A 16567-nucleotide genomic window follows, 5' to 3' on the forward strand; every position below is an offset into this window, starting at 1 on the left:
ACAGAGGAAATTCAGAGAATCATTAGATCTTACTACAAAAGCCTGTATGCCACAAAATTGGAAAATGTAAAAAAATGGACACGTTTTTAGATAAGTACCATATACCAAAGTTAAACCAGGACCAGGTGAAAAATCTAAATACTCCAGTTAGTCGCGAAGAATTAGAAACTATTATCAGAAACCTCCCTATCAAAAAAAGCCCAGGACCAGATGGGTTCAATGCAGAATTCTACCAGAACTTCCAAGAAGACCTAATACCTATACTCCTTAATGTATTTCATAATATAGAAACAGAACAGTCATTGACAAATTCATTTTATGAAGCTACAATCACCCTGATACCTAAACCACACAAAGACTCAACCAAGAAAGAGAATTACAGGCCAATCTCACTCATGAACATCGATGCAAAAATCCTGAATAATAAAATACTGGCAAACAGAATCCAAGAACATTAGAAAAATTATCCAATATGATCAAGTAGGCTTCATCCCAGTGATGCAGGGCTGGTTCAACATACGAAAATCTATCAATATAATCCATCACATAAATAAACTGAAGGATAAAAACCATATGATCATCTCATTAGATGCTGAAAAAGCATTTGACAAAATTCAACACCCCTTTATGATAAAGGTCTTGGAAAGATTAGGGATACAAGGGTCATTCCTAAATATAATAAAGGCTATTTACAGCAAGCTGACAACTAACATCAAATTAAATGGAGAGAAACTCAAGGCCATTCCACTAAATTCAGGAAAACGACAAGGCTGTACACTCTCTCCTTATCTCGTCAATATAGTGCTTGAAGTTCTAGCAATAGCAATAAGACAACATAAGGGAATCAAGGGGATTCGAATTGGAAAGGAAGAAGTTAAACTTTCGTTATTTGCAGATGATATGATAGTGTACATAAGTGACACGAAAAACTCCACCAAAGAACTCCTACAGCTGATAAACTCTTTTAGTATTATGACCGGATACAAGATCAACTTCAAAAAATCAGTTGCCCTACTATACACAAAGGATAAGGAAGCAGAGAAAGAAATAAGAGAAGTGTCACCTTTCACGATAGCCACAAATAGCATAAAATATCTTGGGATAACTCTAACCAAGGAAGTGAAAGATCTATTTGACAACAACTTTAAGTCTTTGAAGAAAGAAATTGAATAGGATACCAGAAAATGGAAGGATCTCCCTATTCTTGGATTGGGAAGATCAACATAGTAAAAATGGCAATACTACCAAAGGCAATCTATAGATTTAATGCAATCCCCTTAAAGATTCCATGAAAATTCTTCACAGATCTTGAGAGAACAATAATCAACTTTATATGGAAGAACAAGAAACCCAGGATAGCCAAAACAATCTTATACAACAAAGGAACTTCTGGAGGCATTACCATCCCTGACTTCAAACTCTATTACAGAGCTACAGTATTGAAAACAGCTTGGTATTGGCATAAAAACAGAGAAGTCGACCAATGGAATCGAATAGAAGATCCGGATCTTAAGCCACAAATCTATGAACACCTGATTTTTGATAAAGGAGCTAAAAGCACACAATGGAAGAAAGAAAGCATCTTCAACAAATGGTGCTGGCATAACTGGATGTCAACCTGTAGAAGAATGAAAGTAGATCCATATCTATCACCATGCACAAAACTCAAGTCCAAATGGATTAAAGACTTCAATATCAATCTGAACACACTGAACCTGTTAGAGGAGAAAGTGGGAATTACTCTACAACATTTGGGCACAGGAGACTGCTTCCTACGTATAGCCCCAGCAGCACAGACATTAAGGGCAACATTGAATAAATGGGACCTCCTGAAGCTGAGCAGCTTCTGTAAAGCAAAGGACACTGTCACTAAGACAAAAGGCAGCTTACTGACTGGTAAAAGATCTTCACCAACCCCGCAAAAGACTAAGGTCTGATCTCCAAGATATATAAGGAACTCAAGAGACTAGACTTTAAAATGCTAATTAACTAAATTAAAAAATAGGGCACTGAACTGAACAGAGAATTCTCAACAGAAGAAGTTCGAATGGCCAAAAGACACTTAAGGTCATGCTCAACCTCCTTAGCAATCAGGGAAATGTTAATCAAAACAACTTTGAGATACCATCTTAAACCTGACAGATTGGCTAAAATCAAAAACACCAATGATAGCCTTTTCTGGAGAGGTTGTGTAGTAAGGGGTACACTCATCCATTGCTGGTGGGAATGCAAACTTGTTCAACCACTTTGGAAATCAGTGTGGTGGTTTCTCAGGAAATTCGGGGTCAACCTACTCTAGGACCCAGCAATCCCACTCTTGGGAATATACCCAAGAGATGCCCAATCATATTACAAAAGCATTTGTTCAACTATGTTTATAGCAGCATTATTTGTAATAGCCAGAACCTGGAAACAACCTAGATGCCCTTCATTGAAAGAATGGATGAAGAAAGTGTGGAATATATACATATTAGAATACTACTCAGCGGTAAAAAACAATGACATCTTGAATTTTGCATGCAAATGGATGGAAATAGAAAATACCATCCTGAGTGAGGTAACCCAGGCCCAAAATGATGAACATGGGATGTACTCACTCATAACTGGTTTCTAGCCATAAATAATTCGTGATCCTAGAGAAGCTAAATAAGAAGGTGAATCCAAAGAAATACATATAGTTATCCTCCTGGATATTTAAGTCAACAAGATTGCCGGACAAAAAATGGGAACTTGGGGGTGGGGTTGGATGGGGGGATGGGGGAATGGCGAGAGAAAAGTGTGAAGTGGAGGATGGGGAGATCTTTGGGGAATAGGATGTTTGGGATATAGGAAGGTTGGATATGGGAACAAGGAATTATATATCTTAATTAAGGGAGCCATTCTAGCGTTGGCAGAGACTTGACTGTAGAGGGGCTCCCAGATTTCCAGGAAGATGCCCCCAGCTAGTTCCTTGGGCAGCTGAGGAGAGGGAGGCAGAAATGTCCAGATCCTTTTGCCATACTCATGAATATCTTGCATATCACCATAGAACCTTCACCTGGCATTGGATGGAGAAAATGACAGAGCCCCACATAGGAGCACTGGACTGAGTTCCCAAAGTCCTGATGAGGAGCAAAAGGAGGGAGATCATGACCAAGGTAGTCAGGACCGTGAGGGAACCTCCACCTGGTGATAGATGAAGAAAATGACTGAGCCCCACATTGGAGCACCGGCTGAGCTCCCAAGGTCCTGATGAGGAGCAGAAGGAGGAAGAACATGAGAAAGAAAGTCAGGACCGTGAGGGGTGCTTTCACCCATGGAGACGGTGGGACAGACCTAACGGGAGATCACCAACTCCAGTTGGAATGGGACTGATGGAACATGCGACCAAACCGAACTCTCTGAATGTGGCCGATGGTGGAGACTGACTGAGAAGCCAAGGACAATGGTGCTGGCCTTTGATTCTTCTGCATGGACGGGCTCTTTGGGAGCCTTCTCAGCTTGGTTGATCACCTTCCTGGACCTGGGGGGAGTTGGGAGGACCTTGGTATTAACATAGAGTAGGGAACCCTGGTGGCTCCTTGGCCTGAAGAGGGAGGGAGGGGGAGTATGGATGGAGGGGAGCAGAGGGAAGAGGGAGGAGGAGGGGAGGAGATGGAAATTTTTAAATATAAAAAAATAAACCATGAAAAAAAATTAAAAAAGAATAAAAATGCATATCAGGAAGATTGAGAAACACTGCTTTAACTACTGAGATCTTTACAGGTTGACTAGTCACAGTCATAGTATAACTGAATACACTCAGACTTTTCTCCTGTCATTATTTACAAAACAGCTCAGAAGAACAACTGTTTGTCTGGTATTTATATTACATTAATGATGACAAGTGCCTTAGGGTTTGATTGCTTTGAAAAGACACCATGACCATGGCAACATTTACAAAGAAAAACATTTAATTGAGGCTGGTTTACACTTCAGAAGTTTAATCTATTATCATCATGGAAGAATACAGACAGCCATGGTGCTGGGTAAAGTGCTGAGAGTTCTTCATATTGATCCACAGGCAACAGCACATGACTCTTGTGCCTCAATGGGTATAGCTTGAGCATGTAAGGTCTCAAAGCTTGCTTCCACAGTAACACACTTCCTCCAACAAGACCACATCAACTCCAACAGGACCATGACTCTTAATAGTCCCAGTCCGTATGGGCCAAACATTTTAAACACATGAGTTTATGGGGGCCATTCCTATTCAAACCTCCACAATATAAAAATATAAAAAAGATAGGCAATCCAAGCACTCGGGAGGCAGAGGCAGGCGGATCTCTGTGAGTTCGAGGCCAGCCTGGTCTACAAGAGCTAGTTCCAGGACAGGCTCTAAAAAAGCTGCAGAGAAACCCTGTCTCGAAAAACCAAAAAAAAGAAAAAAAAAGAAAGATAGACATAGAGCTGTGGCATAGCATTTGTCTATGCACATGGCCATAGGTTTGAGCCTTAGTATCACAAGCAGTAAGTCATAAGGAATTTTTATGCCCTTGTATTGTTTGCTCTGTGACCAATCTTTCCACAGTTTCTTTGTTCCTTTAATAGTTTCAAATGGAGATTCATCTCATGGAACAGGTCTTAGAAAAACACAGAAAATGGTTGGTTACTCCAATGATGTTCATGACAAAATAATTGGCACCAGGGTACAAATCATACCATGACAGTCATTTCTATACCTTACATAGTTTCCCGGATCATATTGAAGCTTGTCTTTCTCCTCTAGCAGTGTAGATAGGACTTTCTATCACCATTAACACTATCCAGTATGATGAAGCTTCCAGATTTATCAGATTGATTTCTTTATGTTTTATGCCCCAAGTTAGGTCTTAAGCAAGGGGTTATTGGTATAAAGTTCTGTAAGATAAGAGAGAGCTTTGGCAATGGCCTGCAATAACTTGGGGGTCTATTTGACTCAATTGGTCAACAATTATTAAGCACCAAATTGAAATTGAAATATAAATTCAAGGTATGTCAGAATGACAGAATCCACCTTTACTATAGAGGAAGAGTTGCCATGCTTTTGGTTCCCCCAGACCAGAACTAGTTGATGAGAACATATGGGTGAAAACATCACCAATTTTGGTTGGAAGATATAAAGAAAATAAGCTTAAAGATTCCTCCATGCTGACCAGTTTTCATAGTGCCAGAAGATACTACACAAGCTACCGAAGGAGAAAAGTTTCCAGTATGCTTACTTAGCTGTGAAACTCTTAGGCTAGATGTGTACTCTTTGCTACAGTGACAAACTGTTATGGGAGCAACCATCTACTCTCTGATTACATTTGATTACTGTTCCACAGAAGAGAATGTATGTATGGCTCCATAAACCTGGTCAGAAGTGTATGTTTGGGGAAGTCATAGGCCCTAGTGGAGAGCTCAATACTATTGTTTAGTAAAATGGACATAGCATCAAAATTCCTTCTAAATATCTATATTGATACCCAATTACAAATCCTATTGTCAGCCTTAATTTAAAAAAAGTTTGCTCTATGAGCTTAGGGAACTGTGAAAGATGGACAGAGAGATTATAAAATTAGAAGAGGAACTTCATAATGCCACTTCTGAGTGGAACACCATCTTCGCAATTTTTTGAACTCACAACTGCTGTAGTTACTTAACTAAACCTTCACAAGATTGAACCTGCCATCAGTATGTCTGTAGACATGCCTCCACCCCTATCTCTGCTAGTCAAACTATTGATTACTGAAAGACTCTGGGAAGGATTGTCTTCAGTTGTGTGCCCACTGGTGCGCCCACTAAGCTCCAATGGACAGTTCCAACTCCCAGTCACACAGAGGTTCTGTTTAAACTCAGTTGGTCACAAAACAAAACAAAAATATACAATTATGGGAATGAGATTTGTATATATTTGTATATATGAGTGGGGGAAGACTGACAAGATAGGATGTAAGAATAATGAGAATACATTCTATACATCTATAAAAATATCAAGAATAAATTTGATTACTAAAAGACAGGACCTAGCATTCTCCCAAGTGGAAGACATTTATTCCAAAGATATTAAAGATCTCTCTTCTTAAAGCTGAGACAGAAAAACACACACACACACACACACACATGAGAGAGAGAGAAAGAGAGAGAGAGAGAGAGAGAGAGAGAGAGAGAGAGAGAGAGAGAGAGAGAGAGAGAGAAAGAGAAAGGATGGATGGATGGATGGATGAATTTATGAACAGAAAAAAGGATGGATGAATGGACAGATAGACAATAGACAGATGATAGATAGATAGATAGATAGATAGATAGATAGATAGATAGATAGATAGATAGATAGATGATAGATAGGTAGATACATACATACATACATACATACATACATACATACGTACGTACATACGTACATAAACAGACAGACAATAAGTTGTATTGTATTTTAGGAAATAAAGAGACCATAACAAAAATTTACAAAATAGGACAGAAAAGCTCGATTTTCTGAGGTTGAATGTAAGGCAGGGTGGTGATGCTCTAGAGAGTTTTTGTCTTAGTTCCCCATAAGTCTAAGGCTCTGTTTGAAATATTTGTCCTAGCTACAGAGACAGTAGTAGTCAGCTTCATCCTCAGCTTGCAACCCGGAAATAGTTTAGATGCCAGAGTTGGAGGAGCTGTCCTTGGATCCAGAGAACCTATCTGGAACCCCAGAAGGTCTTTGATCATACTTGTAGATGAGCAGACAGGGTGCACTTGCTGAATGCTGCTGGTACCAGTATACATAATTGCTTCCAATGTTCCCAGTACTGCGGGTGCAGGAGATGGTGATCTTCTGCCCCAAGGATCCAGACACAGATTGTGGCTGGGTGAACACAACCTCAGCCCAAGATCCTGGGAGGGTAGAGTGAAACAAAGTATTAGTGAGAACCAGGCAAGGCCAATTTCTAGGTATCTGGGAAGAGACTATCATTTCTCTTGTTCACACTCCCAGATTCCCATGCAAACAGCCACCTGTGCAGTGAGCAAGGAAAGCGAGGAGAACTGGAGTCCAGGTCATGGTAGAGACTCTTGAAAGTTCTCCTGGATCAACACAACCTATTGAGAGGCAGTCACTTCTTATTTGTCACTGTCCTCAGAGGGGATGAACCCTATGCAAATATCTCCTGTCCTGGAGGCTGTGAAAACTCCTCCTTCAACATTAGCCTAGGCTCCAGCTGAGAAAAAAAGTTACAGAAAACTTACTTTTTAATGCACAGAAAATGTTGCTGGGCAAGGAGAAATCAGCTGAGATCCTGGCAAAACAAAGCAACTCTGTAGCTGTCAGTGCCCTCTGGTGGCTGGATGAGACATTGGTTCAGGGCAGGTGCCAGTGCTTAAGGTTTCTGCCCTCTTTGAAATACCTCTGACAGAGGTGAGAGCAAGGAAAGAGATATCTTGATTGAGGGAGCCTTTATGAGGCTAGCAAGAAACCTGCTGCTAGAGAAATTCCCATGAATCCACAAGGATGACTCCAGCTAAGACCCTAAGCAATAGAGGAGAGGATGCCCGAACTGGCCTTGCCCTGTAGTCAGACTGATGATTATCTTAAATATCATCATAGTACCTTCATCCAACAACAGATGAAAACAGAGGCAGAGACCCTCAGTGGAGCACTGGGCTGAGCTCCCAAGGTCCAGTTGAAAAATGGGAGGAGTGAGAATATGAGCAAAGAGGTCAAGACCATGATGAGGACACCAACTGAAACAGTCTACCGGAGCGAATGGGAGCTCACCAATTCCAGCTGGACTGGGAAGGAACAAGCATAGGACCAAACTAGTCCCTCTGAATGTGGCTGACAGTTATATGGCTGGGGCATACTGAGGGGCCACTGGCAGTAGGAGTGGGATTTATCTCTACTGCATGTACTGGCTTTTATTGGATCCTATTCTCTTTGGATGTATACCTTGCTCAGCCTAGATGTAGTAGGGAGGGTCTTGAACCTTCCACAAAGCAATGTGCCTTACTCTCTCTTAGGATTAGATGTGGGTGGGGTGGAAGGGAGTGTGGCTGGAATGGGAGGAGAGGAAGGAGTGGGAATTTGGATTGTTTTTTTTAAAAAGCTTATACATAAATTAAGTAAAAAAGATAAAAATAAAATACCTCTGACTTTTACAATCACTAGCCCTGGTGACTCAGCACAAAACCTAGTGCTTTCTATACAAGTACAACATAATATCTATCCAGAGGCACCAAGAGTTACTCCTTCTAATATTCTGGATCTGTTTTTGTTATTGTGGATGGCAAGCCTCAGAAAGAACATGAACTCTCAACCCATTGCAGTAGATGACAGGATATCTGAAGATGGTGAAATTGAAAAAGTCTACCTCCTCCAAAAGATGCACCAAACAAACTGCTATAAATGAAGCAACTGCCTCCAAGAGAAAGAGAGAATATAGAATATAGATTGGCACAGTTTTTATTGGAAAAATGATCTGCATTTAACTGAACAGGAAACCTGAGGCACATTCAGGGACACACTTAAGTCGGCACGGTATCCCTATATAATATTTGGGAAGATACTAACCCCCATAATTGTATATTTCCCACTTCATTTCTTAGATCCTTAATTACATAGAAAGGGCAATTTGTGGGACTCTGATAACAATCACTTTGAGTGAGGTAACACAGAGCTGGCTAGATAAACATTGCAAGTTGTGAAAGTCTGAACGCATTTGGCCCCAATAAACTCATAAGGCATGGCAGTATTAGGAGACATGGCTTTGTTGGAGTAGGTGTGGCCTTGGTAGAGAAATTCTTTCACTGAGGGAGCAGGTTTTTGAGGTGTCCTATGCAAAAACTATGCCCAGTGTCTCAGTTCATATCCTGTTGCCTGAAGATCAAGATGTAGAGCTCTCAGCTCCTTCTCCAGTACCATGTCTGCCTGTATGCTGCCATGTTCTGCCAAGATAATGGACTAAAAGTCTGAAACTATAAACCACCCCAATTAAATGCTTTTCATTTATAAGTGTTGCTGTGGTCTTGATATTTATTAACAGTAATAGAAACACCAAGTGAGAAACATGCTTCTCTCATCTGTGAACATTAGCTTCCAATCTTCAGTTTTATGTGTTTATGTAGAAAATCCATATAGGTCTGGAAATTAGAAAAGAGCTGTAACAGAGAACTTCAAAGGAAACAAGATAGAACTCAGTGGTATAAATGGTTAAAGGAGAATAATAAAAATAAGATGGCTAAATTAGTGTTGGGAGTAGGAAGGCAGTAAAGAGAAGGGAAGAGAAAGAGGGATACATAGCAATAAAGACATTTTTAAAAGGGCATATGGAAACCTAATACTGTAGAAGCTTTCTAAAGTATTTATATATGCATATGTTTTAAAAAGACTTTAAATGGAGTTACTATATAACTACTAAAATTCTCATATTCTATTTCATGGGTTTAGAAATACAATTGCCTCAAATTATACTATAAAAGAGCCTGGTACTGGCATTATGCATAGATTGGTGAACTAAAGGGAAAGAATAGAGGAACCAAAAGTAAAATGGCAAAGATATGCCCATTTAAATTTCACAAACAAAGCAAAAACACACTTGGAACATGAAAGGCCTATTTAACAAATGGTGCTGACAAAATTGGATTTCTACTTGTAGAAGATGAAACCTGATTTATATCTTTCACCTTGTGAAAAAGTCAATTCAAAATGAATCATAGACATAAATTTAAACGCTAAAATAATTTAGAAGAAAACACAGGAGGTTTTCTTCAAAATATTGGAGCTTGCAAGAACTTTTTCTATAAAACATCAACAGCACAGTCTTTACCCCCAATTATCATCAGAAAGACACATAAAAACAAAAATATCTGTGCAACAAGGAAAACAGTCAGCAGAGTAACATGAGGGAAATCTTTACCAGCTACAGCCTAGACAATGGACTAATACTCAGAATCTGCAAAGACTTGTGGACATTAAATAACAAAGAGATCAACCTGCCAATCAGCAAGCACACAAAAGAGGTAGGTGGACAGTATTGAGACACCGAAACACTAATGGCCAACAACTATTTTTTTTAAATATTAGATATTCTTAGTCATTGGGAAATTCAATATAAAACTGCTTTGAGACACCACCTCACCCAGTCAGGATGAATGCCATCAACAAATCTGACAACGTTGGGAGGATATGGGGAGAAAAGAACCCTTATTCACTGTTGTATTAATTATACAAATTAATTGAGACATTGCAGAAATCAGTTGGGAGATTTCTCAAAAAATTAAAAATAAATAGAATCAGAACTACAATATGACCAAAATCTTTCACTCCTAAGCAAATACCCAGAGAATTCTACAATCTACCATGGAGATATTTACATCCCATGCTTAATGCTGGTTTAGTCCCTATAGAAAATATTTGGAATCAATGTAATTGTTCATCAATAGCGGAATGGATAATAAGAAGCTGGTATACACACACACACACACACACACACACACACAAACAATAAATATTATTTAGGTCTAAAGAAAAATGAAGTCTAAAAGTCTAAAATCTTGCAGAATAATATGTGGAATTAGAATGTACAATAGTTGGTAAATTTATACAACCGAATGTTTTTCTCATTTATGGAATCTAGCCAATAATGTATGTATATATGTAAGAAAGCATAGGTGTGGGTACAGTATAACATAAGGAAAAGAGAAAAGGAAAGGCTAAATATAAGGGAATATGTGAGAAGTGAGTGCAGGCAGTGAAAATAAATAAAGAAATAGGGCAGGAGGCTAAGTGTTTTTCTAGTCCTTATTCAATAATGAAAAATTTTGGTTTGGGTGGTATATGAAATTAAAAGTGTAAATATATCATGAAATGCCACAGATTTTGTCCAAAATGCCTAGTCTAGCTATATGGAAGGTTTTTTGAGTTTGAATTGTATAAAATAAAGCACGTTATTTTTCAGCCAGCAGTTGCTCATTTGTGTGAGCAGGTACATAGAACTCTATTGGATGCTACCAGACCTTTCCTTCTGTTATTTAGGTTGACACAACCCAAAAGAAGTGCTTTTCTGTGATCTAGATTCTTCTGTATATACTTGTGTAGCAATCCTAAAGCCAGGGGATGTGGTTTGTGGACCAGGGGAAGTCCTTATTATTTCCTTTGGCCTTCCTATATCTCAGAACTAGATAGAGTGTAGTTTCATTGTCTGGACTTGTGGTATGATGTTGCAACTGTGCCCCTTCATTCCACTATATACCTTATACAACAGCATACTCTCCTGTAATTTGTGGAAACCCGACTGTGGAAATGGCCCACCTCAGACAGGTTTCCCAGTGCATAGAACTCTTCACAGTGCTGACTCATAATAATTTCCCCCTCGAACCAAAATCTGAAGACCATTTCTTAGCATACATTATTTGCCACACATTTTATGAGACTGGAAAATGCAGGGAAGGTCCTTTGTCTCTGTAGTTTTTTTCTCTCTAAAATGAATTCTACCACTGCCTGGATGTATAGTGCATACTTTCTTTTTTTTCATGTTTGAGAGCTTTATTTCTTTATATTATTAAAAATTTCAGCCTCCTCCCCGCCTCCTGTTTACCTCCTCCTCCCCCTCCACTCCCCCTCCCTCTCCTGTCAGAAGAGCAGTAAGGGTTCCCTGCCCTGAGCGGGCCAAGTTCCTCCCCCCTCCATCCACGTCTAGGAAGGTGAGCATCCAATCAGGCTAGCCCCCCCCCCCCCCGCAAAGCCAGAATGTGTAGTTGGAGCCAAATCCAGTGCCATTGTCCTTGGTTTCTCAGCAGCCCTCATTGTCTGCCTGTTCAGGGAGTCCGGTTTTATCCCGTGCTTAATCAGTCTCAGTCCAGCTGGCCTCGGTGAGCTCCGATTAGATCAGCCCACCATCTCGGTGGGTGGGAGCACCCCTCGCAGTCCTAACTTCTTTGCTCATGTTCTCCCTCCTTCTGCTTCTCATTTGGATCTTGGGTGCTCCGTCTGGTGCACCAATGTGTGGCTCTGTGTCTATTTCCATCCATCGCCAGTTGAAGGTTCTATGGTGATATACAAGATATTCTGATATTCATCAGTATGGCTATAGGACCTGGCCTTTTCTGGCTCCCTCTCCTCAGCTGCCCAAGGAACTAGCTGGGGGCACCTCCCTGAATACTTGGGAACCCCTCTACAGTCAATTCTTTTGCCAACCCTAAAATGGCTCCCTTAATTAAGATACATACTTCCCTGCTCCCATATCCACCCTTCCTGTATTCCAATCTTTCCATTCACCCATGCACTCCCCATCCTCCCCTTCACACATTTCCCTCCCCATCACCCTTACCCCCATCCCACCCCGCCCCCAAGTTCCCAATTTTGACTACTTCCATTATCCAGGGGGATGACTATCTGTTTTGCTTTGGGTTTACCTTCTTATTTAGCTTCTCTAGGATCACGAATTATAGGCTCAATGTCCTTTATTTATGGCTAGAAACCAATTATGAGTGAGTTCATCCCATGTTTATCTTTTTGGGTCTGGGTTACCTCACTCAGAATAGTGTTTTCTATTTCCATCCATTTGCATGAAAAATTCAAGATGTCATTGTTTTTTACCACTGAGTAGTACTCTAATATGTTTATATTCCACAGTTTCTTCATCCATTTTTCCACTGAAGGGCATCTAGGTTCTGGCTATTACAAATAATGTTGCTATGAACATAGTTGAACAAATGCTTTTGTAATATGATAGGGCATCTCTTGGGTATATTCCCAAGAGTGGAATTACTGGGTCCTGGGGTAGGTTGATCCCGAATTACCTGAGAAACCGCCACATTGCTTTCCAAAGTGGTTGCACAAGTTCAGTGCATACTTTCTTAAGTTCCCTGTCTTTAACCTCAGTTCCTGCTTTCTGCAGCTAGACTCATTCCACACTCATAGCTAAATATTCTGCCCACTCAGCTTTAGATTTAATTCTTTTCTTCTCTCCACAAGGTTCCCTTCTTTTCCCAGATCCTTCTTTATATCTCTACTGTCTCTTCTACTGAAACTGCAATATCTTCCACAGATGCTCACCTCAGAAGACAACTGCATTCCAAAATGTCTGGTTTATTCTCCTGAGACTACAGCATTCCAGGAGTATCTTGTACCTGCCAATCCTTCATACCAGAAACACCTTGTCAGCAATCTACACATCTTATATGGACAAAGCAAAGCACTGTTTTATTTTTTTAACATTTTCAATTTTTTGGATTGTCCCCATAATATTTTTTGACATTTTATGTGATCATCAAATTGTGTCTAAAGTATTAACCAAACCAGTATTCCAGTGCCCATGCATTATGCCCTTTGATAACTAATTCAAATCCCTGACCAAATAGTGTAGTCATATTAGCTTCATCCCTTTCCTCTATTAGTATAGGCAGTTCTTCTCCTAGTCTTCCTATGCCCCCTCCATGACCGTGATGATCCTAAACTGATCTCTTTCCTTATTCTTCACTGTCATGATCACATTAGAAGACATATTTTTACCTAATTAATTAAATGTTTTGCTTAACTAATTCCGTTATTTTTATTATTGCCTCAGTTTACTCTTAGTGTTTTTGTCACTCTTCCCATGAAGAGTTAATTATCTATAGCAGAGAAATGGGAAAGATATTGAAATGGGAAATGCATATTATAATGTTTAAAAAGCCAGAAAATGGAATATCATATAAAACTGAAAAAAAACTGTAAGGAAGAATTTGGATGAATGAGTAATCAATCTGTCCCAGTCCATTGTTATTTTCATTCTGTACATAAAATAATGGAGAGGATATGCAAAAGTTTGCTTAGTTTTGCTTTTCAAATATATTTCCCTTCTCAGTGTCACTCAATTTATGCAAAATTGCGATGTGCCTTAATTTTGATCACTTTCTCATAAGAACCTAGATCTTCCAAATGATATTATAGATATATCTTAATGGTACAGGATTTGTAGGTTTCCTTGGTTCTTTCACAGAGCATACTTTTTCAGCTTTCATTATTCCAGTACCATGGTCTTCAGAGTCTTACAGACAAAGGATAGTCCATGGGATGGGAGAGCTGTATTACATTTGCATATCCACTGTGCATAGGTTTTAACATTCATTAGTAAACTAGGTTTTCCCTTAACATTATAGTATAGACCTTGGTTAGGTCTTCTATAGAGTTGGATAATCCAGATTTTGTCCTCATTAGAATATGACCCTCTCGTCAGAATCATCTCTTGAATTCAGTGCTATTGTATTGCTTAGCAGTTAGGTACAGAATCTTGGGGAAGTAAAACTTCATTCTTATACCTTGGTGACTTAAGTGAGAGTCAAAGCTAGGGGCTTTGACCTCCTGAAAGAGTGGTCTTGCCCAAGTGGGGCATTTCCCATGTTACAGATAAATTTGGCAATACAGAGAGTTAGTGATGTCATAATGAGGGGAAAACGTGAAAATATGCAAGTCAGAGATGATGCTAAAATGCTCACATGTATATTAAAGTCTCTGACACAAAATGTCAGTAATATTACCCTCCAAAATTCCTATTTTTAATTATTTCTACTCCATGGATTGAACTTAAGTATGTAGAGTGCAGTCATCCACATGTGGGAGGAGAAACTGGAATCTTGCAATGAACCTAGAAGCAATTATGACTTGGAAATCCCAAAGTAGTAGTTTTATAGGAGACATGAGCTAAAAGTACTCCTTTTCACAAGTGATTTCACAGCTGGTGGTCTACGAAGTTTTTGTCTTAGTTCCCCATAATTCTTACCACTGTGTCTATAGCTACTACTATCATAAGACTGGCAGTAGTAGTCAGCCTCATCCTCAACCTGCAGAGCAGTGATGGTCAGTGAGGCTGAGTTGGAGGAGCTATCAATGGAGCCAGAGAACCGATCAGGAATCCCAGATGGTCTTTGTTTGTCTTTATAGATCACATTGGTGGGTGGACTTCCAACGTGCTGCTGGTACCAGTGCACATAGTAACTTCCAATGTTACCACTGCTGCGCTTGCAGGAGATGGTGACTGTGCTCCCAAGAGACCCAGACACAGACTTTGGTTGAGTTAGCACAACCTGAGCACATGATCCTGTAAAAAAAAAGATAATAAAAATTAGTAAGGAAAAGAAAGCCTCATTCACCAGGAAGAATATGGGCTAAAGATCCCAACAACAACCAACAGTTACTCTCCCAGAATCCCTTAAATCTACCCACCTGTTAAGTGGTGAAGAAAGATGAAGAGTAGTGGAGCCCAAGTCATGGTGAAGACACCCAGATTTGTCTTCCTGAGTCCAGTGGACTGACTATAGCTGGGCACCCTTTTTATTTGTTCCTGTGAGTCTAAGTGTGGGCTGGCTCCATGCAAATACCCCTCTCCCTATGGATGTCCAAGCTTCTCTTTTTACTTCAGATTAGGCCTGACTGAGAAGTGGAAAGACACATGGGGAGGATGTGGGCACCACCAAGTGGCAGAACAGAGAAATCTTAAAGGGAAAAAAAGTTGGGGCACACTAGGCAAGTGTTTGGCCATATGACTCCCCAATTTAACCCTGCCATGACATCTGTTTTTATGACTACTGGTCCCCCTCCTGCCAACAAGAAGACTATTTAGAAAGTCACATAATCCTATTAGGAGTCTGAATGAAACATGAATATTTGTTCCTTATTCTGCAAATGTCAATTAAGACAGTAGGTAACCCAGTTTGCATAGAGAACCAATGCCTGGTTTGAGAGACACACATGTTCTTTTACTCTAGAAGAATTGTGGTCATTTCTAGGGAAGAATTTGTTGGTGGACTGGAGTTAGGTGTGGATCTCAGCAGTAAGAGGGCTAGCTGTTTCTGCAGATGATGTGAGTTTAGGTCACAGCATTCATGTCAGACTGCTTCAACTCTCCTACAATTCTAGCACTAGGGTTTCATATTCCCTATTCTTGCTGCCTCAGATACCCAGACGCACATTTGCTTGCACACATTTGCAGACAAACAAACATATACATAAGTTTTAAATGTAATTCTTAAAATGAATCAAGTATAAAGAGCAGTTTCAATGACTGCCAAAACATGGAAAAGCTATCTGTGGAAGTCAAGAAAGATTTGGGAGGAAAAAATTCGTCCTGTAACTGGTAAAAAAATAAACTGAAACATGGTATAAAGGAAATAATATGAATTTTTGTTCATCTCTAAATTTTAAGTAGATTGCAATTTTAAAAATTATTTCAAGTATTATATTGAATAGATATGGAGAGTTTCAAAATCCTTATCTTTTTCCTGATTTTAGTGAACATGCTTTGAGTTTCTCTTTATTTAATTTGATATTGGCTATTGCCTAGATTTTATTACTATGTTGCTTTTATTACACTTACCCATGTCCTTTATATCCCTGATCCCTCAAGACATTTTTCATGAAGGGTATTAGATTTTGTCAAAGTCTCTTTCAGCATCTAATGAGATGATTATGAAGATTTTTTTTCAGTTTGTTTATATGGTGGATTACATTGAAAGATTTTCATATATTGAACAATCCCTGCATCTGGGATGAAGTTCACTTAATCATGATGAATGATCTTTTTAATGTGTTCTTGGATTCAGTTTTTGTGTTCTTGAGTAGTTTTGT

General features: G+C 39.5%; 1 gene segment (V, D, J or C); it reads right to left on the reverse strand.

Annotated features, from left to right (window-relative positions):
• Positions 1-6622: 6622 nt before the first annotated feature.
• On the reverse strand, positions 6623-15234 carry LOC119824304. The segment is given in 3 exon segments: positions 6623-6861; positions 14724-15041; positions 15167-15234. Coding segments are annotated over 3 exon segments (603 nt in total).
• Positions 15235-16567: the final 1333 nt, after the last annotated feature.

Source organism: Arvicola amphibius, chromosome 10, assembly GCF_903992535.2.
Source record: "Arvicola amphibius chromosome 10, mArvAmp1.2, whole genome shotgun sequence".
Taxonomy (NCBI): domain Eukaryota; kingdom Metazoa; phylum Chordata; class Mammalia; order Rodentia; family Cricetidae; genus Arvicola; species Arvicola amphibius.